General features: G+C 36.2%; 1 protein-coding gene across 1 annotated transcript; it reads left to right on the forward strand.

Annotated features, from left to right (window-relative positions):
* Window positions 1-23,574: 23,574 nt before the first annotated feature.
* Window positions 23,575-24,099, forward strand: LOC141617569 (uncharacterized). Its single transcript, XM_074434754.1, has one exon. It carries the CDS (start codon window positions 23,575-23,577, stop codon window positions 24,097-24,099), a length of 525 nt encoding a protein of 174 aa, XP_074290855.1.
* The last annotated feature ends 1,634 nt before the right edge of the window (window positions 24,100-25,733 follow it).

Below are 25,733 nucleotides of genomic sequence, written 5' to 3' on the forward strand. Positions count from 1 at the left end.
TTTCAGATCTAAAATTGAAAAGTTGATGAATATATTTTTCTCATGTTTTTATGATTTTTATTGATAAATCCGATAAACCGCAACATTGTTTTTCCCGATAACTTTCAAAAATTTTAACCTAAGTTTTTGAACATTATGAGTGTCATGTTAATTTTCCAGAATGTTCATGAGTTTAAATTTCAAATTTTGAATTTATTTGAAATTTTTGTGATTTATTTGAAGTTTATAGCATTTTATTGTAATTTTGAGTCCTTTTATGAACAATATTAAGGAATATGAGTTAATTATGGTCAAATAGTTAGTGGAGACTAATTTTGAGTCCTAATAAGTTAGGGTAATTAACTTGTGCATAAATATGAATTTATGTAATTTTTGTGATTATAAAATGTTGAATCACGCAAATCCGTAAAAACCGAGTAATATACGATATTGGCTAATTAAAGGCGATTTAGCATAAAATTGGGCATGTTCATACATATTTTAATGCTGCATTTTATTTATGATTGTCATAATTTTATTTTATGTAATTTTTGAATTATGTAATTTTTACTTAGTATGGCCTTAGTTTTTAATTGGTATTGCCCGAAATGTATGGGAATATCGATTCGGTTGTAATTTTATTGTGATCTCGTATCACCGTCTTGTAATTTAATAGATTTATTTTATTATAGTTACAAATGTGTAATAGGAAATTATGTAATTTATTATGTAATTTTATTCATTTCGGAGTTCCCAAAGACGGATTTCTTCAAGATGGCGATACATAAAGACGGTGTTACTTCGAGATGCGTGCCACAACCGAAGTTCAAGGGACCAATGGAGTTGGTTTCCGAATATGTAATAGTTAATTAGATTTTCTATTTTAGGAAGGCCATACTAGGATTTAATTTATGCTTTGCATTTTATTTATATGTCGCATGCATCGCTAAATCGCCATAACTAAAACATGCATTATCATTTTATCGAGTTAATCGACCGTGTCAATTAAAATTATCGTAGTTCACCGCTTTAGTTCACTTAAAACGTGATAGATAATAAATTGACATGACCTCTCGCCAAAAATAAACAATTGAGACATAGCCTTACCAAAAAGTAGAAACCATGAAAACCTATTTCGTGAGGGAGTGCATTCGGCCATCCCAGGGTACAAACCTTGTTACGTAGGGGAAGTGGGTGATAAATGTCTATCCACCGAATTCATGTTGATAAGGGTTTCATCGGCTATCCCGTGCCCAAGTTAATGTGGGTTTGGATCATGGACACATTTATTCGAAATTTGGATTGAGCTCAACGGAAGTATTCGTGACCGTAGTCGCATGTGTTCCGGGCTATAGATAAATATTAAAGTAATTTTATCGACCGAGAGTTCTAAAAGTAGAATCGATTAAAGAGTTAGTCCACCGAGTTATATTGCTAAGGGTTCCATCGGCTATCCCGTGCCCAAGTTAATATGAATTTGGATCTCGGAATCATTTATCATAGTTGGGTAGAGATCACTATGTAAATGCTTTACTTGTTATTTACAAGTATTATTAAAACGATAAATGTTAAGTTTTCCACTATTCCGTTATTATATTGTTCTATTTATTTACCACAATTCATATACGATATCATTTCGATTTTTCAAAACCTCCATTAAAGCATCGTAACTAAAGACAAATATGGATTTGCTTCTAAAACCTCAAATGAACCATTGCTAAGGATCTCTTTTAAAGAGTATAGATAAAGGTTACTCATTATCAAACAGGTTTTTGATTCTTGACTAACACATCTACTTACAATGGATTGTTATTCATATACTTAATTGAATTAAGTACCTTGAAGCGATAAATTATTTTGGTAACTAGATTTGTTGGAAATCAAAATTGACCAAAATAACGCAAGCACTTCAATGAAAGTTTTAAGACTAAAACGAACAAATGAAGAGTAATCTTCATGAATTCAATTTTGCTTCTCAAAGCAAAGACTCATTGAAATAAGTGGGAGCATTCTCTTAAACCGTTAAGATGAGGACGAGGTTCAAGAAGTAAAGATTATAATGGAATTGATACAAGGTAATGTTAAAGGTAAAGTTGTTGAGAATGACGATACTAAACCTATCAATCCCGACCGATAAGTTTTCATTGTCTTAAATGTTGGACACGATAAAGGAAACTACCCCAAATTATTGAAGAATCAACAAGTTAGTTGTGGGACATCTAATTGAACCTTCTTCTTTAAATGTTTATTTGATTAAACATAAAATTTTGCTAGTACTACTTCGTCAATATTAGAAACTAATGGAGGTTTTCATCATTGTACTTGATACATAGGATGATTAGAATATGACGACTAGCAACAATAATGTCGAGAGATAGAGTAATTGTGTACTCAATCTAGTTTTTGGATTTATAGTTGTACTTAATTATGACTATTAAGTGCATAAACTCTAAATAAGAATATAAACTTGTTAAGATACAAAAGAGGTTTTCACTTTTGTGACCCTATACACCACGATTTGATGTATGGCTAGCCCATTATCAAGGTGATTATATTCTAAACCAAACTAGAATGATATATCATGTAGATGATGTAAGATTCAAATTGGTAACCCAAGATTAAACCTTAAATTTTGGAATGATGAACGCAAAGAGTTATCGAGTACTCTTGAAACCATTAGATTGTTAATGGTATATGCGTATCTTGTATTCAAAGCAAGATGTCTCGTGCCTTTTGGTTGAAAAGGAGATCGAGGTTGTAAATCATCGATCCAAAATAGGTTGATCATTATCTTTTACCAACGATTTAAGTTGACACTAATATGTTCGCTTAATAAGGTAAATAGAGAAATCTTTGAAGAATTTCAAAGAGTTCAAGGAATCACGATTTAGTCGTGATGGGATTATCAAAGTGAAGAATTTGATATAAGCCAAATGAATTGTGATATAGTATCATAAATTAATCTCTCTTAACACGCATTATGGGATAATGTATGATTGGATAAGAATTCAAACGCTATTCGATAAGGTTTGGACTTCGATCAAGTTACTTTGAGTTACTTGATCCTTTTGGGGATTTTATCATTTTGTCTAGATTATTTTTCCACTAAATCGAATCATATGAGATATGAAATGGTAAGGGTACCATGTTTGTAAGTTTTCACAAGAAACATATGCTCTTTTTCCCCTTTTCAATTATCACGAGTACGACGGGTTTGCCGCTCGTGAAACTGTCTTTCTAAAAATACAAGTTTATTTCTAGAAGACAGAGTGGGAGAAATTATTCAAGAGCCACAAAGAATGCCACAGAGAATGTTATGTTGCAAGAAACTGGTCTTTCTTGGCTACATGAGACGTTTTGTGTAAGACATTGTTTCTTCAAAACCTAGGAGGTTAAATTCGTCATTTGTTAAAAAATGATGAATTCATGCTACTTTTAAGAAAGTAAAGAGCTTATAACTTACAAAAGAAATTGTTTAATTCAAGTTGATTACTTCTAGAAAGTAATGAACATATGACTTACATAAGAGTGTTTAAGTCACAACTCAATACAAGACTTAGAGCCATGAAAATCCGAAACAAAAGGGCTTGATTAGTGACAAAGGGTTTTGCACTAATAAAGAGAGATTTCAAAGCAAGATTGGTTGCAAAGGGTTTTGCACTAATTGAAATGCTTAAGTCTATTTGGATCTTCTTAGGGATTGTGTTTCATTATGAGGATACGCATACATCATGTGAATCTAAAACCCACTTCTTCAAAAGAAGGAATGTATTCAATACATGTCATGAGTTTTATAGATTCTTGCAATCCTAAGATAATGTGCAACTTAAGAGATGGTCTTAAGTAGGACATCAATGAGTTAGAATCAATGTTTTGATCATGTTATAAAACTTTTCTCGATAAGTCGAGAAGTTGTGTTTATACATGGAGTTTAGTGGGAGTTACGGAAATTTTTATTAGTCTTATATGTGGATGACATATTGATCATTGCGAATGATTTAAGACTTTTGGAGTATCATAACACATCTTGAATATCCGGTTTTATGAAGATAAATCCACATGATATTAGTGTCAATAAGAAGTCTTATGTTGATAAGATTCATGACTAGTTCAATTAAATTGAACATATTTGATTGATTTCATTTGCTTCCGCTGCCGGATCAACTAAATGAGTAATGATGTATAATACTTCATATACTTTGAGTATGATGAGTTGTTTTCAAATCGAATTTAAGTAATCTTTACCCAGTAAGCCATAAAGATTACCCTTAAGTGCTTGCAGAAACATTAAGGCTATGATGCAAAGTGTTTATGATGCAATTTTGTGTAAGGGTGTTACACAAGTGACAATTGACAATTGAGATTGCGCATGGTTTCCGACAAAACCATAATCAAAACACATTAGGATGGTTAAGATACCATTGTGGCAATGTTAATTAAGAAGTAGATTTTCTAGAATCGTTCTAGGCAATAAAGAACAATGAGAGATATTTATAACAGAAATTGAGTACACTTGCAATCATGAGATGTGCAAGAAGGATGAGTCCCGCACACTGTGAAAACAGTGGGAGGTATTCTTAGGCTAGAAGGCCTATGTCTTGATTGGATCTCGACACGTACTCAGAAAGTTTTGTAATGCAAATGTATACATTACAAAGGAAAACGAGTATGTAGTAAGGTTGAGTAAGGTACAAGAAATTGATAAAACCTACTAACCAAAGCCTTCTCAAAGGCTAAACATGATGAGTCATGTCATTTCAATTGAATTGAAATGAACAACTACGTACAAGATCAAATTAGATTATAGAACATGAAATAGTAATCAGGCATTGACTATTCATATGTGATAATCGCATTTGTCGTTCGAGTTTTACTTTAAAAATCTTTTATTATTCTTTGTTACATCCAAACGGGTTGTAGAGACAACGTTGAACCCCGTTAAAGTGAACCCGGATTAACATAGTATTAGCCCATAGTCGCTTGTATGAGGTGACGTCTCGAAGTGACTAGAGTGTGATGCGATTGATGGCAAGTTCAAGTGCCACAGAGTCATGTGAGATGACTAGTCGATCACATAGGCAGACTGTTAGGAACACTTTGTCGGGCCTTATGACCGCTTATAGAGTTCTGGCAATTTATATAGCCTGTTGGTGGCGAGAGCTGCTATAGTATTCTAATGAGTCGATTCTTTTGACTAAAGACTGTTCGCCTAAGATGGCACAGTTTCAGATTAACTTTGATTTGTGTTACTACGACCTTCGTAAATGGGGTCAAATGGGCATATTTTGGGTTATGATGGCTGTGGCTAGTCGAAGAGAATAAGTGCGATAAGAATTGTCCACCCCCTTGTCAGGGTTAAAACAATATCTCAGGGCTACTCGAGGAGTAATGAACTGGAAATGTGTGGCCATGCTCGGAAGGTATCTATGATAGATAAATCCGGTCAATCAGTTATTCTCCAGATCGAGGAAACCACTCTCGATATTATCACTTGCAAGTACGACCCGAAAGACACCTTGCATTGAGTGGGAGATAGTAATAGGATAAGAGAATTGGTGACGCACACTTGTCAAGGACAAGTGGGAGATTGTTGGGAAATGTGTCCTCAACAATAGTGCGATCACATGATTTAAATATCATTATTAAATCTCATTTTAAGAATACATGTGGGATGTAATATTTTATAGTCAATTGGTCCACACATATCGGTAATGATTGCCTGACTAGAGTTTGACATTACTGTCGTGCGACAGTGGTGATCAGTTGATCCCCTTAGGTCATACCTATAGGGAAATACTCTTAATTGATTATTTAATTAATCGTATACCGATACGAGTTAATTAAATTGCTTAAAATTGACGGATGATTTTGTGAGTATAATTTACGTATCTTATTGTAAATATGATTAAATGAGACACGGTCTAAGTAATCGAATTGTTTTATTACTTAGATGAAATCATTGTTTACAGAAACAATTGAAACGTAATGAATAAATTATTATAAATACAGAATGTTGTAATTTATAATTTGGAAACATTTTTGGTACGAGTAATTACGAATTACTAGTCGATTTTGTAAATGACATATTTTATGAGTATGCTGATTTTTAATAAGTTAAAAATACATTACATTGTGACATGTCATGTAACATGTTACATGTGACAAATTGACAAATGACAAAATAAAATGGACCATCCATTTTATATTGAATGTACCGAAATAATGGAGGGAGTGTAAGATATATATTGTGTTTTTATCTTGAGTGGAAAACACAATTATCATATCTAAGTAGTAGCCATGCACACCTAGCTTTTGAGAAGAGCAAAAATAAAAGGCATTGGGCATGCTACCCAAGGCCAATTTTTCGGCCACTTTAAGAGAAAAGAAAAGAGTTTTTCTTTTCAATTCATTCATTCATCATTTTACACATAACATTTTCTAGTGTAAGAAATGTATCTTTCTCTACATCTTGTGAAATCTAGAGAAATAAAACACACATAATCTCCTCTCTTGACCGAAATTTTCAAGAGAACAAAATTATTTTTTGTGTCATATTTTAATTTAAACTTATATTTTACTAGTTCATAAATATATAAGTTATTAAGAGATTCCTTGGGTATATGCTTTTGGGAGGGATTCTATATTTGAATCCTTGTTCTTCCATTTGGAGAGCTCAAAAACTAGTAAGGTAGGTGACCTTACTAGTGCCCAAATATCCGAAACATGCAATGTAAGGAACCGATTTCTTCTCTTAACTATTGATGTTTGCATGCATAAGATCCACCATTTAATTTTATGACAAATTAAAATAAAACATATATGAATATGTTGAGTATATAGATCTACTTTTCCTTCAATCGGTATCAAGATCCATGGTTGTTTGCATGCAAATCGGTTAAAAGTTTTTCCGAGTTATAAAGATTAACATATAAAACTTGTATAATGTGTGTTATTATGATATATCACAAAATTAATTTTTGCATGTTAAAGTTTCTGATCCTAAAATGTATTTAGGATATTTTGGTTAATTTATGGATTTTATTGTTCATTTTATATAATATTGGCATTAAAATGTGATTTTTATGATAAAAATGTCATTTTTGGACGAAAATTAGCTAAACTTCGAATTTTCCAGTGGTTTTTGGATATGTTTTCACATATATTATTTTTAGATGATCTGGAAATTTTCATAATTTAATGAGTTCTTATGCTCGAAAAATGGATTTTTCATGATAAAAATCGGATTTAGATGAAAAATAGGTTAATATGAGAAATATTTCGAATCTGGTCATATAAATTTAGTATGTTGTCACATGCAATTTTACAAGATGTGTGTAAAATAATAGGCTATAATGAAATCTTCATGCATGATTTATGCATTTTTGATGAAAAATAGCATAAATAGTGACTTAATTAGTGAATAATTGCTAAAACAAACTTCATGACTAAGGAAAAACGTCACATGTTGCATTTTATTATTTTTTTTTTCAGATCTAAAATTGAAAAGTTGATGAATATATTTTTCTCATGTTTTTATGATTTTTATTGATAAATCCGATAAACCGCAACATTGTTTTTCCCGATAACTTTCAAAAATTTTAACCTAAGTTTTTGAACATTATGAGTGTCATGTTAATTTTCCAGAATGTTCATGAGTTTAAATTTCAAATTTTGAATTTATTTGAAATTTTTGTGATTTATTTGAAGTTTATAGCATTTTATTGTAATTTTGAGTCCTTTTATGAACAATATTAAGGAATATGAGTTAAAAAGACGGCGCCTTTTACCCTCGGACATCGACTCGTCCCGACTACGAAACAGGGGCGTAGTTGGGTTTGGTTGAGGTGAAGGAAAATTAGTAGAATTATGATCATTAGATGGTAGTGGTGATGATGGTTTGTGAAAGTGGCGGCTTTGTTGATGGCGGGTTGATGATTGGGGTTTTGCATGGTTAAGATTCATTATGATGGTGATAGTTGAGTAAAGGAAGTGATGGTGATGGTTGTGTAAAGGAGATGATGGTGATGATGGTAAATATTTTGAGAAGAGAAAAAGTAAAGCAAGTGGGTTGTGGGTTTGGTTTACACGACAAAGGGAGGGGGTAATTATAAGACTAGGGTTAGATGAAATATGGCAAGTGGCATCCTAGTCTATGATAATAAGGGAGTGATTAATTTTGGTAAGTGGCAAATAGTGATAGAAGTTATGGTAGGTATAGGAGATTTAGGTGATAAAATTTATATAGTAAAGGATAAAATTTAGGAAGTAGAATTGTATATGGAAAGCTAGCCGTGTAACATGGAAGGTGATTTTAAGAAAATTTGTATGTGACTCGGAAAGATAAAAGATATGGTGTGTCTTATTTATTTGATAAGGAATTAAGTTTGTATAGATAATAAAATTTTAAATAACAAATAGAAATTTATAACAAATATATATTCTTATAAATGAAATTATTCATGCAACGCAATATACGGACACAGTCATACAATCTTAACTTAACTAGTCAGTCATAAGAAAATTGAATATGTATAGAAACTTAGGTACCATTGATTAAACCAATTTCCAACTGTAAAGTCTCAAATCGTTCTCTAGCTAGTGATTTTGTCAAAATGTCTGCCCATTGTTTTTCAGTACTATAAAATTCAAGTTTTATATTCCCCTTCTCAACATGGTCTCGAAGAAAATGATGTCTTATTTAAATGTGTTTGGTACGTGAATGTTGTGCGGGATTTTTAGAAATAATAATTGCACTAGTATTATCACATAAAATAGGAATACATCCTACATCAATACCATAATCACGTAATTGTTGCTTAAGCCATAATAGTTGATTACATACCAGTTCTGCAGCAATATATTCGGCTTCAGCAGTTGAGAGAGCAACTGAATTTTGCTTCTTCGAACCCCACGCAATGATACACGGTCCGACAAAAGTGGCGACACCCGACGTACTTTTTCTGTCTAGGAGAACATCCTGCGTAGTCGGCATCAGAATAACCGACTAGATCAAAATTACACTCCATCGGATACCACAAATATAAATTGGCCATTCCAATTAAATATCGTAAAATTCATTTTACGGCCATCATATGCGATTCTTTGGGAGATGATTGATATCTCGGTCAAATATAACAGTGACCCAATCATCCCACGGTAAGTAGTTTCATCAATTGATTTACCGTCTTCATCCAATGTCAATTTCTTGTTCTCGACCATTGGAGTAGGCATAGCATGAGAATTTTCCATTCCGAATTTCCGAATTAATTCCTTAATATATTTCTGTTGATGGATTTTAATGCCTTCTTCAGTTTGTTGTATTTGCAGACCTAAGAAAAATTTTAATTCTCCCATCATACTCATCTCGAACTCGGAGGTCATTTCAGAAAAGTATTTGCACAAGCTTAGGTTGGTAGATCCAAAGATAATGTCATCGACGTATATTTGAACAACTAAAAGGTCAGATCCCTCGGACTTTAGAAATAGGGTTTTATCAACAGATCCTCTACTTAATCCACTGTCAAGTAGAAATTTGGATAATCTGTCGTACCAAGCCCTAGGTGCTTGTTTTAATCCGTATAGGGCCTTATCCAACTTGAAGACGAGATCTTCAAATTCGCTATTTTTAAATCCGGGGGGTTGTTCAACGAAAACTTCTTCTTGTAAATACCCATTTAGAAATGTTGTCTTGACGTCCATCTGAAAGAGCTTTATTCCTTTATGTGCAGTGAAGGCTATTAGAAGTCTAATAGCTTCAAGACGAGCGATAGGTGCGAAGGTCTTGTCATAATATATTCCTTATTGTTGATTATAACCTTGAAGCACCAATCTTGCTTTATTCCTGACAATAACTCCGGCATCATCTAGTTTGTTCCTATAGACCCATCTTGTTCCAATGACTGAACGATCTTTTGGTCTAGGAACTAAATGTCAAACCTTGTTTCTTTCGAAATGTTGTAGCTCTTCTTGCATAGCTATAATCCAATCCGATTCAGCAAGAGCTTCATTGATATTTCTTGGTTCAATCATGGATAGAAAAGAGTAGAAGGAGCAGAAGTTATTCAAGGATCGTCTTGTTTGAACACCCTTCTTAATATTCCCTAGAATATTGTCCATAGGGTGTGAGCTCTTGTATTTCCACTTTGTTTAAGTACTTGGTTCAACATCGTTATTTTAGCTTGTCCCAACTTCATTTGGATCGGAATTGGAGGAAGTTCCCCTTGAATCCAATCCGGGTGTTGTATTAGAGCCGATTATAACCTCGGACTCTACACCTTGATTTGGATTCAATGTTATAGTAACATCATCTATAACATTGGTTTGGGAGTCCTTATTTTGAGTCAATGTTATAGTATCATCAACTATAACTTTGGTTTTCTCCTTTTTATCTTTTGAGGAACGATCAAGTTCTTCATTCGTTCCCTCAATCTCATTATCCTCCAATTCTAGTTCCGGGGGATCATCTCTTGAGAGACGGAAGTCGGGTTCATCCAAGTCTTCTTCCTCATCCTGTACAGGCTTATCAAACACGTTACATGGACACTTTCTTCAATACAAAGAGTTCTTTTATTGAAGACTTTGTAAGCCTTGCTATGATCTGAATATCCTATGAAAATCGCCTCATCACTCCTAGGGCCGAACTTACTTAACCGGTTTTTACCGTTATTATGAACAAAACATTTACTCCCAAAGCAACGGAGATGGGAGATATTAGGTTTTCGACCTCTAAGGAGTTCGTAGGGGGTTTTCTTAAGAATAGGTCGAATCATAGCACGATTATGGATGTAACAAGAAGTACTAATGACTTCAGCCTAAAAGTTACGAGGTAAAACACTACACAAAAGCATTGTACGTGCCATATCTTCTAAAGTTCTATTCATACGTTCAACGACACCGTTTTGTTGAGGAGTTCTTGGTGCAGAAAAATTATGCCCTACACCATTAACTCTACAATATTCTATGAAAGCTTGATTGTCAAACTCGGTGCCATTAATCCGTACGAATAGATACAAGATTAATCTTATATTTGTTTTGAACACGTTTCATAAGACAATCAAATTCATCAAACATTTCGTCTTTTGAATGAAGGAAGATAGGCCATACATACCTTGAGTAATCGTCTACAAGAACAAAGACGTACCTGGAACCTCCTCTACTCCTTACCTTTATTGGTCCACATAAATCCATGTGTACTAATTCCAAGGCTTGATTTGTGCTTACTACTCTTTTCGGTTTGAACGATGATCTTACTTGTTTGCACCTAGCACACGTGTCACACATCCTTTCTTGGTCGAACTTGATCTTAGTTAACCCTTCAACCAAGTCCCACTTCTTGAGTTTGTTCAAGGTTAGTGAGCTAATATGACCAAATCGTTTATGCCATAGACAAGGATAATCAAGAGTAACTTTCATGCATGAAAAAGAGTTAGTAGGCACAACATTTAAATCTACCATATAAACATTTCTTTTCCTGTGGCCTTCAAGAATAACATTGCTAGTTCCTTCAATAATAATGCGACAACTATCAGTATGAAAAACTACTTTGTTACCTTTGTCGCATAGTTGAGATATGCTTAGCAAGTTATATTTTAGACCATCCACGAGCTAAACGTCACTGATCGCGTGAGACTTAGAAATTCCGATTTTGCCAACGCCAACTACTTTTCCCTTTTTGTTGCCCCCGAACGTCACTTTTCCTCTGTTGAAGGGCTTGAGTGAAAGAAACAGATTCTTATCTCCGGTCATCTGTCTTGAACATCCACTATCAAGATACCATTGATTATTTTCTTTCACTACTTCCTGCAGAAGGGATTAGATACAGTTTTTAGGTACCCAAGCTAAGTTGGGTCCCTTATGATTAGTTACTCTATATACTAAATCTTTTCGAATCCAAACTTGTCTAATAACCGTTTTTCTAACCCTTGGTTTATTTGGCTTGGGAGAGATTCTTGGGTTAGGGTTTTCTCTTGGTCTAGGAATTTCTCTAGGTCTTTCATGACTATTTCCCTTGTGAATAGGTTTACTAGGTTGAGATCGATAAGGGTTTTGTGAGGTGCTAGGTTTCTTGCTGTAGTCGAAGGCCATGTCATAGAACCAACGAAATTTATTGTTCCTTTCTTCGTTAGGTTCCTTGATGGGGGTTTCATTATTCTCGTCAACCGTGTCAACAGTTTTAGCATGGTCGGCATTTTTTCGTATATCATGAGCCTTTTTGACACAATTGATTTGGATGTGACCCGTATGACCACAGTAATTGCAAATCAGGTATTCAGGAAGATCAGCATACTTCCTTTTTCTGAAATCAAAATCCAAAGGTGTTGATTTTCATTTAGAGTGATCTCTACGGCTGTAGCACTCATGTCCTAACCCCATCTTCATATTATTGTCAGATTGTTCGGTTAGGATGTTTAGAAATTTTGTGCTACCTTCCCACTTATCATGAACCTTTCTAGCATGAAGAAGTAAGTATTTTAGGGTTTTAATTTTCTCTTGACATTTCGTGTGATCTACATCATTATGTTTTTTAAAGTTATCACGAAAGTCTTGGAATCGTTTGTTAAGAAGGAACACAACATCGGAGTGTTGTTTCTTAACATTGATCATATCGGACTTAGATTCCTTTAATTGCTTTGAAAGAGAATCTATCTCTTTCTTTTGGTCTAAGATCACTGCTTCATCAGATGTGACCTTAGTTTCCAAAAGCTCTTTGGCTTTTCTAAGTTCTAAAGTTATAGCTTCATTAGCTATAACATTGGCTTGAAGGTGCTTGATGTTAAGTTTTAGGTCGGAAGTTATAGCTTCATTAGTTATAACTCTGGACTCTAATTCCTTCTTTTCAGCCATAGTAGAATATAACGTTGTTGCTTTCTCAGCTATAACCTTAGATTTCAACTTCTTAGCTTTGGCCTTCAGAGTATGATTCTCTTCCGTGATTTCGAGAACCTGTTCCTTTAGATCTTTCAATTCCAAGTCCTGTTCGTGACACTTATCAAGAGATTGTTCAAAGAATTCAATTAAGGCACTTTTAGACAGTTTCTTAACGCGTTTTTTAAGCTCAAGATAACTTACCTCTTCATCGTCATCTTCATCTGATTCTCCGAGAAAGCAATAGTTTGAGTGAGAGTTTGTGCTTTCATCGTCGCTGTCGGAGATTAGGTCAAGACTAACGCTGCTGAGACAAAGGTTAGCAACTTCGTCATCATCAGATTCCTCGTCATCTTCTGAGTCAAGGTCTCCCCAACACGAAGTCATCATAACTTGTTGGAATTCTCTCTTTGTCTTCTCACGTTTTGTCTTGTCCTTAATCTTCTCCCACGTTGGACAATCCTTGATCATATGACCAGATTCTCCACACTTGAAGCAACCTCTATTTGCGAAAGATGACTTTGATTCTGTGACCTTTTTATTGGATGACTTATTGTTGTTATTGTAGGATGATTTTGTTTGTTTTTTTCGAAATATCTTATTTTTGAAACGGCGTGCAAACAGAACAGTTTCATCCTCTAGTTCAGAGTCAACTTCTTCGCTCTTTAAGTCCATGCTCTTATTTCGGCTTGGTTCAGCGTCATCTTTGTTAAGAGTAATTTCATGGGCCATGAGAGCACCGATGAGTTGTTGATAGGATAGGTTTTCAAGATCTCGTGATTCCTCCATTGCAGTGACTTTAGCACGCCACTTCTTAGACAGACTCCTTTGAACCTTTCTAGCAATGTCCTCAATACTGAATTTCTTACCTAGGTTTTTCAGTTCATTTATGATGCTTGAAAACCTTGCGGACATATTATCTAAGGACTCATTAGGCTCCATAATTAATAGCTCATATTTTTGCATAAGCAAGTCTATTCGGTGCTTCCTAACAATGGAAGTACCTTCATAAGCTAGTTCAAGCCCATCCCATATCTCCTTGGCCGTAGAGCATGAAGAAAACCGATCAAACTCTGTGGAAGTCATTCCGTTTTGCAGGAGACTTATTGCTTTGGAGTTTTTTTCGGCCTTCTTGTAATCGGCCTCGATATAGTCTTCTTCTTTCTTTTCATAGGTAGTGCCTTCCTCGGATACCACAAGAATTTTGTGCGGTCCGTTTTGGATAATCCTCCAGCACTCCCAATCGTGACCTTTCACATAGTGAGTCATCATGTTTTTCCACAATCCATAATTTTTCCCATCAAAGACAGGAAACTTGAGGTATTTGGAATCCATTTATCACATGATAGGCAGCGGAATATAAAACGATAAGATAAATAAAAAACAAGATAGATCAGCCTCTTTGCGGTTAGGCAATCAAGAGCACGAGGCTCTGATACCTATTGAAGAGTCTATTGATCCAAAATACTCAAGAGGGGGGGGGGTGAATTGAGGATTTAAAACTTTTGAAAGCTTTTTCGATTATGTGTATGTAATTGATTATTTAAAGTTTATTGATTAAACTTTAACTAATCAACTAGTGAATGTAAAACGAAATAAACAAACGAACGAAAGAACAAGGAGACACACGGTTTTTGAAGTGGTTCAGTTTCACAAGTCGAAACCTACGTCCACTATTCTCGATTAATAAATTTAGTACCTTTCTACGGATTACAAATTTACTAACCCAACTCGTACAACTAACTATAGCTGTAACTCAATGAGTACCGTTAAATACTCGAGTGACTAACTTGCGCTAATAAGAAAGCACTAATGATTCTTGCAAAGGTTCACGTTAATGAACAAGTAAGAAATCAACTAAGCACTATTATCTTATAACGATAAAAATAAGAACGAATATACGAGTTTAAAACACACGACCTTTCAAAAATAACAAATCGGTTTTTCTGCTTGAAAACACAAGGTTTGCTTTGAAATATTAAAATCAATTTTTATGCCTAAGGTCTCTCTTTTAAATGTTGTAAATAGCAAAGTATTTATAGGAAAGAAAGAGCAAGACAATTAGATTTATAGAAACCCTAATTGGCCGAATAAAAGAGATATGTTAACAAATCATATCTTCTATTATTTCTTTCCTAAAAGTCTTAAAAGATAATTAAGAATATTCCAAAAGATAGAATATAATGTATTCAATTATTATCTTTACTATAAATTCTAAGATATGATAAGATTTCCTAAAACAAGAATATCTTTTATCATAAACAAATATATTAAGTAAGATATATAATATATGTAGAGATATTATAGAATAAAATCTTTACCAAATATACCCTAGGTAACACGAGATGTCACGGCTCATAAGCCTCGTGACTCGTGCAAACCCTAGCTCAATATATGGGTTAGAATTTAGGTTTTAGGAGAGGCTTTGTTAAAACCCTAATCAATAGCATAGTCCAACTCATAAGTTGACCCATCAAGACTACTGATCAACGTTCAACATAAAGCCAAACTCCGCACTAAACCGGGCTTAATTAAATAAATACTTTTATCAAAATATTTAAAATAAATGTTAAACAATTTTCAAAGCAATTTTTGAAACAATATAAGTCGTGTATAATAAACTCATCATCTCAAAGTTATAGTAGGAGAGCTATAACATTGAGTTCTTTTACTAGTAATTTTATAGCTACAAAGCTATAACTTTACCAATTCAAGAAACTCATTCTTGATTATCATTACGAGACAATCACCTATACTATTCTAATCTTCACCGAGATCTTCGAGTATAGGCTACGTCATCATCCAAGCTTGATTAATCTTTAGACGGACTTCGTCTTCATATAAATCTTGAATGAATCTTTATACCGTTTGAATAGGGGCTTTAGACGGACTTCGTCCTCCCTAAACCACCATTTGTAAATATTCTAACCCCTTAACTTGCATTTTACTTATTGCATTTTTGTCAATTTTTGGATTTACCATTTTACTTTGATCAAGATTATCATTTTGAGAGAAAGTGAGGGAGGGACTTAAATGTTTCTTGATGTGTAGTGTTTTGACTTAGTGTGGGGATAGTAATTGCCTAGGCTATCCAAGCCTTCGTAGAGCCCCCACAATGAAGACCAAAGGAACAAAGACGGAATGACTTGGGTTATGAAAATACCCACGGGTGGAACTGAACCCGTGAGGTACAGGAGCAATAGGAGCGTCCTCAAAAGAACCCGCTCGTCCTGGCCGAAAATCCGAGCGTCCTGACTGAAATACGCTCGTCCTGACAGAGCTGAAAAGGAAAAATTTGCACTGGGTATGAATCCGAGCATCTCCTCAGGAATCCGCTCGTCTCAACCAAAAGACACTCATCTCAGTAAAGATCTGCTCGTCTTGGTTATATCAGAATCTGGGATTTCACCCTAAACTTGAATACGAGCGTCCTCAAAGGAATCCGCTCGTCTCCATACAGCAATACGCTCATCTCCTGCTGAAGACGCTCGTCTCAGCACGGGTTACATTTTATAAAATTGACTGGGCAACAATCCGAGCGTCCCGTGATGCAGATGCTCGTCTCCCTCTGCTGCAATTCAAAAACACGGGATTAAAACCCCTTTCCCATTTCATTTCATTCATTGAAAACACAAACACACCCTCAAAACCCTCAATTCCTCCATCCATAAAAATCAATTTTCTCAACCAAATTTATCCAAATCAATTCCAAACTTCCCCAAAGCTCAAACAAATCACTCCTCTATCAACAAAAAGCCATTCAAACATCCAAATCCTCAAAAATGGAATCGAGTTTCTAGGGTTAAATGCAAATTTCAAAACTCCTAAATCGATTTGGGATTCATTGAAACTTGAGGATACTAGAAGAATTCAAGCAAATCTTTGGTTGTTGATACATACAAGGTGAAGAACAATGGCTAGGACCAAAGGTGGAAGCAAGGCAGCCACAACACCAAACCTTTCCAAAAGGCAACAAGCACTTTAAGCTTCTAAGGGTTTGGTGATACATCAACCAAGAAAGGAAACTTAAGAAACTCCTATTCCTATGGTGGAAGCTACTACTTCTATCCCGGTTATTGAGCAACTAGAAAAATATCCAGAGGTAACTTTCACATCCGATTCTCATAGGAAAAATTTTGTGTCTCTTGCTAAGAAATCGATTTTACCCACCAAGTTTATTTGCCAAGATGCCTTGACCAAATTGGGTGTCCTTGAAAGGACTAAGAACTTCTTTGAGGCTATGGGATTGCTTACATTGTTTAATATGCAAGAATTGACCTACCCCTCCCTTACCTTGGAATTTCTAAGTTCATTGAAAGATACAAAGGTGGAGACTCGAACGAATATTGAATTCCGCCTTGAGAATGTGGATAGGAAGATGTCCTTTAATGAGTTTGGCAAATTTTTCGGTCTTGATAATGACTTGACTTATCTGAAGAAACCTTCAACAAAATATGATCCCGCCCCTTTGTGGAAAGCTATTACCGGGAGGAAATTCGAGTCCTTCCATGAATGTCGTGCCCTTTACGTTCATCACCCGGGCATAAGGGTGTGGCACAAGGTTGTGGGAAATACTCTTATTGCTAGGAAAGGGACTAATCACTTCACCGAACTTGATTTCATCTATCTCGAGTCAACCTTGAATGTCGATAAGAAGTTCACCAAGAAATACAATATCATTCAACTTTTAATCGAAAGGTGGCTTAATATCGATCATGGCAAGGAAGACGCGGCCTTTATAGTAAATGGGGGGCTGGTAACGTGGTTGGCAAAGCACTTCAACCGGAATTTCAACAAAGATGACACTTATAAGCTGGTTAAGGGAGGCCACCTCATTGATCTAGCCACTATGGTTCACAAATTCCATTGGGTCAAGAATGACACCCTTGATAACAAATTTGAGTGGCTTACAAAAGATGCCAAGTCCTTCATTCTACTGAACAAAATTTGCCGACTAAATGTTAGAAGCCCGCACTATCTTCTCCCACTCTCCGAGGAAGCCGAGTCCATAATGCAACACCATAGGGAGGCCATTGCCGAGCCCTCCTCCTCTATTGTCACTCCACCCTACCCGTTCACCTACCATGAATTCTGACCCAAAAATGTTACGATGGGGGAATGATTACTTCACTCTTTTGATGCAAGAAATGCATAAGCAAGCCCATGAAGACCGAGTCAATGCATATAGAGCTCAATATCAACCCCTCTTACACCTAGCTAGGCAAGGACTTCTTGACCCATCATGTCCTTTGCCTAGTTGGGCGGATAGGGAAGTTTTCTTTCCTAATGCTCCTAGGGATGCTAGCATGGGTGATGAGGAGGTTGTTGTTGAGAGTGGTGGAGAAGAAGATGAAGAAGATGAAGAAGAAGAGGGAAGTGAGGAAGAGGAAGAAAGCTCAAGTGATAGTGGTGAAGCCTCCGGGTCTATGGAGGTAGATGATGATGATGATGGAGATGATAGTGATGTCGCTATGGGCGACGATTGAGGATTAGCAAGCTCTTTGGAGGATGTCACAATACATTGTGAGTCTCCTACACCTCCTTTAGCTTTGTTCATTTCTCTTGTTTTTAAATTTGTATCTTGATCATGAGTTCGAGTCCTAGCAACACTTAGAGGACTCCCACCTCGGTCCCATTGAGGTGTCTTTTATTGTTCCCACCATGAAAAATCCAAAATGGCAATTTTAGATTCATGCATAGCATTTTTGTGCATGAACTCCCCCATTTTTGACATTATAAATAGTGTCTCATTTGGTTTGGGGAAGTTTAAGCATACGCATTGGGAGTTAATTTAAATTATGCTCTCCAACTAAACAAAAATTCATGCATCATATAGCATAACTTAGTTTGCATTTTCATATAGTTTGCATAATTTTCTATCGTATTGGCCATTGAGGACAATGCCCATACTAGTGTGGGGATGGAAAATTCTAACATGACTTTTATAAAACAAAAATGATAAAAATTGAAAATTTTTGAAAAATACAAAAACATGTCTTTTTTATTTCATAAAAACATAAAAATCATAAAAATTTGAAAAATGCAAAAACCCAAAAACATGTTCATTTCCCTTATAGTTTAGAATTGTATATATTGTATATACTTGCTTGTTTGCTTGTTTGTTTACCCTTTTTCACATTGATCGACTACGCCACATCCGAGACATGAGGATATTGAAGACCGCATGGTATGATCTTTCCAATCTCCTTTTTCCTCTTTATGTTAATGACTATGTGGCTTTATTTTGATTGATGTGTTATAAACAATGTGATTATAGGATTGCATTTAGATTATTTGGCATACTAGTTGGTAGAAGCATATGCATTAGATTGTATAAATGTTAGTTGCATCATGGCATAAGTTGCATTTAGGAAAAAATTTGTGAAAGCATCTATTTGGGAAACTTGACAAGTGTATATAGGCCCTTGTAGATACTTTTTCTTCTTGAGACTTTGCTTGTTAGAATACTTGTAAAACACCCTAGGATGTGTCATGCTAGTATCCTTTGACCCATGGATTAAGGCCTAGTCAAGAGTACCTTGTGGTGTGATAACTCCTTGACTACCATTTATTCCAAGGTGACCCTTGAAACCATGCAACCATCATCCATGTTCTACCACATTTTGTCATCAAAAAGGGAATGGGCACAAAAATTGTTCAAGATTGAGTTCAAGAAATAAAAAGAAAAGAAAAAGTTTGCAATTGTATCAAAATAAAAGAGGAGTAACAAAAATGAAAACTCCTATGCTTCAAATACAAGCACCCTCACTACAAATGGGGTAGCTTTGAAAATGTTCAAAAGAAAATGCAAAAAGTTGAAAGTTGTCAAGTATTGAAATGCCAAACATCAAAAGAAATGGCAAAAAGAAATTGTTCTCAAAATGTCGAATGCCACAAGAAATTGGGGGAAAAACAACAACAAAAAGCAAACTCCCACATGAAACTCAAATTCTATTGATCTCTTTTCCATTGTATCCACTTTTGTGCACGGTAGAGAGGGGACGACCCTTCTTCTTGTCTAGGCAAGAAGGGGAATTCCACGATCATCCAGTGTTTCTCACACCATAAGGAGCATACTCTTGATGAAAGCATTTAACGATTGAGGACAAAGGTACCCTAGCTTGACATAACTTGGAGGTGATTTATTGGTATCCTTCTAGGCTTAGTAGTTTGAAGAAACCGTATCTATGATGGAATATGTACCCTTAGATTGCTTCCCTTGTAGAAAATTTCCGCCACTTAGATGAGGAAAGTGGCTATTCATTTTTGTAGATGCATCTATTACTTGATTTATGTGCTTTAATGATTGGATGTATCGCCATTTTGGCAAGCCCCACCTTCCCTTGCAAGAAGGCATCCTACCTCATGGTTGTCTTATTGTGAGTTGAAGGGGCGGAGTGAGACCCGCTAATTGTCTCACATCGACTATATTAGTAGGTTAGTTTAAATAAAGGTCCTAGTTTTTGTCACATCTTTACTCGGAACGAGCAAAGGTTCGGTTTTGGGATGTTTGATGTGACTCATATTTGAGCACATTTAGTCCCCGAATTAGCCTCGTTCCTATGCTTTTTAGTACATAATTGGGTCATTTACTATCTTTAGTTTCCCATTTTGCATATTCTTTGAGGTTTTGTTTCCTTGGTAGGAGAGGAGTGCAAACCTTTCATTTACATAGCGAAATGGAGCTACATTGATCGCATCTAATGACCAAGCATCAAAGGGAAGGTGATACTAGAAGGCCCATGTAGATAATAAAGTAAAACGGGTAATGACGAAGGGATCCTTGCATCCCCGGATTGATCCTTGCGGATTATGAAGGAAGCAAAGAAGAAATGTTGTCTGCCAAGGGATCCGAGAGGATCACAGAGGACCCGAGCGGATCACAGAGGATCCGAGCGTCTCCCTCCACCACCATCCGAGCGTCTCCCTTGACAATCTGCTCGGATCGTACCCCAGAGAGCCCGTGCCTGTTTTCAAGTCGCTCGGATCATGACAAGACTAGCAAAACGGAGATGCTCATCTTCTTAGAGAGGAGCATTTCCTCAACTCTTCTTAAGGACTTATTAGTCATTTAAGCCCTTAGTAACCAAAATCGTTGTACTTAATCTTTAGTATAAATACCCCATTGTACTACCTAGTTTAGCATCATCTAGTAATCAAGTAGTAATCAATTAGTAATCATTCCTTAATCCTGTAATCAACTCTTAATCTAGTCTTAATACAAATCTCAATACTTAATCTTCCCTTAATTTCTCTATTGTTTATCATTTATTTTGGGTAATTAGAAGATTATTTGGGTTTATTTGGAGGATTTACAACCTTCCATCAATCATCAAGTACTTCTATTATTCTTTGCATTATTATTTTGGAATCTTCATAGGTATAATTCTCTTAATCCTTGCTTTAATTATTGTTAATCATTTTCATTCATTCATCATGTTTTGCCTTGTTAATGTGATTGACAACCTTGTTAGCATGTTAAACTTGATCATGAGTGAGTAGTTTCTTTAGCTAGGGTTAATGGGTAATTAGGGGAAACCAACATGGGGAATGATTCATGCTTAATCTAATATGTTCACATAAATTATTTACTTGCTTGTTGTGATTTCAACTTATGCACATGTTATGTTTGATGAAATGCGAGCCTATGAATCCTTGCTTTTTTTACCCATCACTTATCTTTTCAATGAGGCTTGTAAGACATAAACCAACTCGAGCCTCATTAGACCATGCATAATATTGAATAGGAAGGATTAAGTCGACTTGTAGGTGTTATACAATCTAATCGATTCGGCTCCAGGACCCAAACCTTCTTAGGGATTGTAAGATATACACTAACTCGATCCCATCACAATAATAATTCCTTGCTTATAATTTGAGAACATGTTTGTATGATCAACTCCCATGTATTCCCCTATGAACCCATGATATCCTAGTGCTTTTAATCAATTGTTTACACCTTCATTTTATCTACCTTGCTTTGTTTTTATTGTTGATTAGTTTTTATTGATCTCCTATCTCAACCCCAAATTGTGACACCCTAAGACACAACCATTTACAATTGAAAATCCTACATCAATACCCGTCCCTTGGGATTCGACATTTTCTTGCCTCTTTACTAAGAGTTGTTGGTGAAGTTATAAATATTGTTTTGGTTGGGTATTTTTTGACGACGAGTTTTAAAACCTTCGAACCACCTAACATGAAGGAAGTTGTGAGAAAAGAAGTTCTCAAACTACTTGATGCCGGGATTATCTATCCTATTTTGATTAGTAGGTGGGTTAGTCTGGTGCATGTAGTGCCTAAGAAAGGGGGAATGACGGTGATTAGAAATGATAAGAATGAATTGATACCCACTAGGACCGTGACCAGGTGGCGCATGTGTGTGGATTATAGAAGGTTGAACTAAACCACCCGGAAAGACCATTTTCCACTTCCCTTTTTGGACCAAATGTTGGAGCGTTTGGCTCAACATGAATTCTTTTGTTTCTTAGATGGGTACTCGAGATTTTTCCAAATCCCTATCCATCCAAGTGACCAAGAAAAGACCACCTTCACATGTCCTTTCAGCACATATGCATATAGGAGAATGCCATTTGGATTATGTAATGCCCCTTCGACATTCCAACGTTGCATGATGTCAATTTTCTCCGACTTCGTTGAGAACGAAATTGAAGTATTTATGGATGATTTCTCGGTGGTTGGGAAATCTTTTGAATATTGCTTAACGAATTTGGAGAAAGTCTTGACCAAATGTCAAGAGTGTCACTTGGTTCTAAATTGGGAGAAGTGTCATTTTATGGTGACCTCCGGGGTAGTCTTGGGACTTGTTGTGTCAAGTAAGGGTCTAGAAGTTGATCAAGCTAAAATTAAAGTAATCAAAACCCTAGCCCCTCCCACTAATGTTAAAGATATTAGGAGTTTTCTTGGGCATGTCGGTTTTTACCGGAGGTTTATTAAGGATTTTTCTTTAATTGTCCGTCCATTAACTCGCTTGCTTGGTAAAGATGTACCATTTGAATTCTCTAACGAATGTCTTATTGCGTTTAATAGGTTGAAGGAAGCTCTTACCCCCGCTCCAATCATACAACCCCCTACTTGGGGAGAACCTTTTGAGTTGATGTGTGATGCTACCGATGTAGCGGTGGGAGCGGTGCTTGGACAAAACAAGAATGGCAAACATCATGCCATATATTATGCAAGTAAAACTTTGGATGAAGCTCAAACAAATTACACCACGACCAAAAAGGAACTTCTAGCGGTCATATATGCTATGAACAAGTTCTGTTCTTATTTGATGGGCTCTAAGGTAATAGTGCACATCGATCATGCGGCGTTGAGGCATTTACTAATAAAGAAGGAATCAAAACCCCGCTTGATTCGGTAGGCCCTTAACCTTCCTCTTTAGGGTATGAGTATATACTAGTAACGGTGGACTAAGTGAGTAAATGGGTAGAGGCAATTCCTACCAAGACATGTGATGCCAAGTTGGTTGGCAAATTCTTGAAGACTATAATTTTCCTGCGCTTTAGGGTGCCAAGAGTGCTCATAAGTGATAGAGGTTTGCATTTCCATGAGAAGACGTTTGAAGCTATACTCAAGAAACATGAGGTTCAACATAGGAGAAGTTTTGCTTATCACTCGCAAGCAAACGGGCAAGCCGAGATCTCTAACCAGGAAATTAAGTCTATTCTTAAGAAAACCGTGACTAGATCATGAAAGGATTGGTCAATGAAGTTAGACGATGCTCTATGGGCATACCGTACCACATACAAAACTCCTATAGGCACTTCGCCTTTTAGGTTGGTGTATGGTAAGTCTTGTCATCTCCCCGTTGAATTGGAACACCGCGCCTTTTGGGCCGTAAAGTACTTGAATTACGACTTGAAAGAGGCGGGTGAGAAGAGGCTTCTTGCCTTGAATGAATTGGAAGAATTCCGCCTCAATGCTTATAAAAACTCAAGGATTTACAAGGAGAAAATGAAGAAATTTCATGATAAGGAAATTCTAAGAAGAGAGTTTAAAATAGGGGAATTAGTTCTCCTATTTAATTCAAGATTCAAGCTATTATCCGGCAAGCTCAAATCCAAGTGGTCGAGTCCCTTTACCGTGGTCCGAGTCTTTCCATATGGATCGGTAGAGGTGACTGATGGCGATCAAGTTTTCAAGGTTAATGGTCAACGACTCAAGCATTACTTGGCTGGGTCGCCTATTTTAAAAGAGATGTGCGCCATTGATAACTTGTTTCTTCTATAATTGAATTTCAAATATTTCTCTTGATGAATGTTCATCTTAATTAAGATGCCATATGACTTGGTCGAGCCAACGACGTTAAACAAAGGCGCTTCATGGGATACAACCCATGCAATAAAGCTTTTGTGAAGTTTGGAAACTCATTAAATGAGAAGTCGGTTGTTTAAGTAGGTAAGTTTTGAGTCACGAATGGATGTAACTTGGTTGGGAGAAACAATGAGAAAGGCGGCACCGAGGTCGGGATTTATTTTGAGGGCTCAAATTTGCTTGGAAAGAGTGCAATTTTGCCTTCTAAAGGTGGAATATAGCAAATTTTGCAGTCAAGGGGCAAAATTATACCCGAGACGGGGCTATTTATGCCCCTCGGAGGACAGAAAAATTTTAAAAAACAAGCCAAAACGCGATTTCACCCAACCGGGTATAATTTTATCCGAACGGGCATAATTATACCCGGCCGGGTATCATGTTGCCTCTCGGTTGCAATTCCGGAAAAGAGCCCCATTTTGCCTAATTTCCTTCATTTTTTCTCATTTTCCACCTACCATCTTCTACCTCTACACTCCGTCTCTCCTAAAAACACAAATCCTCCATTAAAAACTCACCAAACTCAAACTTCAACCTCCATTTTAGACACCTTACCTTCACCATTTTCACTCCAAAATTCATCAAAGTGATCCTTGCTACTTCTAGTTCTAGATCCCTACAAAAAAATTTGAGTTTCCTCCACTCGGATTTTCGACTTCCCGAAATACCCTCCGTCCAAAACCTCGTTTTTTTGCCCTTTTTAGTAGCTTAGTGGACGTTCTAAGCTAAATTCGGTGTATTGGGAGTAAATTTTCGTGATTTTGGGTGCTCTTCCGGGTTGGTGAAGCTTCAAAAATTGACTTCCGGGATCTAGCTTGAGGGTCAGCACGTTTTTGGGGTTTCTTGAGCAAGGAAAAGAAGTCATGGCAACAAAAAAGCAAAGGGCTCTTATTCTTGGAGGCTCATCTTCGAAATCAAAGGTAAATACTTCACCCCGATTTACTAATTCTGAGTTTAATGTGTCTTTTAGTGAAAAGAAGCACCTCCTTTTATTCACTAAATTAAGGGGTAAACAATGGGAGCCTACTAGATGGGCTTGTGGGGTGACCATGAAAAGGATGAGAATTAATAGTGAGGTGGGCACACTTTGTCAAAGGATAGGAATTTATCGTATTTATAATACTAAGGAGTTGACTTACCCCGCACTTGCTGCGGAATTCCTTTCTACTTTCGAGGCGGATTTCCAAGACGACTATAGTGAATCCTCCGTCTCGGTTCAATTAGGGGGAAAATTCCACCGTATGTCTCTATCCGACTTTGGGGGGCATTTCGGGTTTAGGTCTTGTTCACGGGGTGGTCATAGACCGAGTCAAACCAACGATAGCATTGCGGACCGAAACGCCTTTTGGTGGCGTATTACCCGGAGGATGGAGTTTTCTAGTGGTAAGGAAAGCTCCGTCAAAATAAGAAATGCTGTAATTCGGTATTTTGCAAGGATTTTAGCTTCCTCCCTATTTTCCTCGGGCGAGACATATCATAATTGTAGTGTCTTAGCCCTCCACTTGATACAAGAGGCCGTTCTCCAACGTGAGCGGTCCGTTGATATCCCCACC

The sequence above is a fragment of the Silene latifolia genome, chromosome X (genome assembly GCF_048544455.1).
Source record: "Silene latifolia isolate original U9 population chromosome X, ASM4854445v1, whole genome shotgun sequence".
In the NCBI taxonomy this organism is placed as follows: domain Eukaryota; kingdom Viridiplantae; phylum Streptophyta; class Magnoliopsida; order Caryophyllales; family Caryophyllaceae; genus Silene; species Silene latifolia.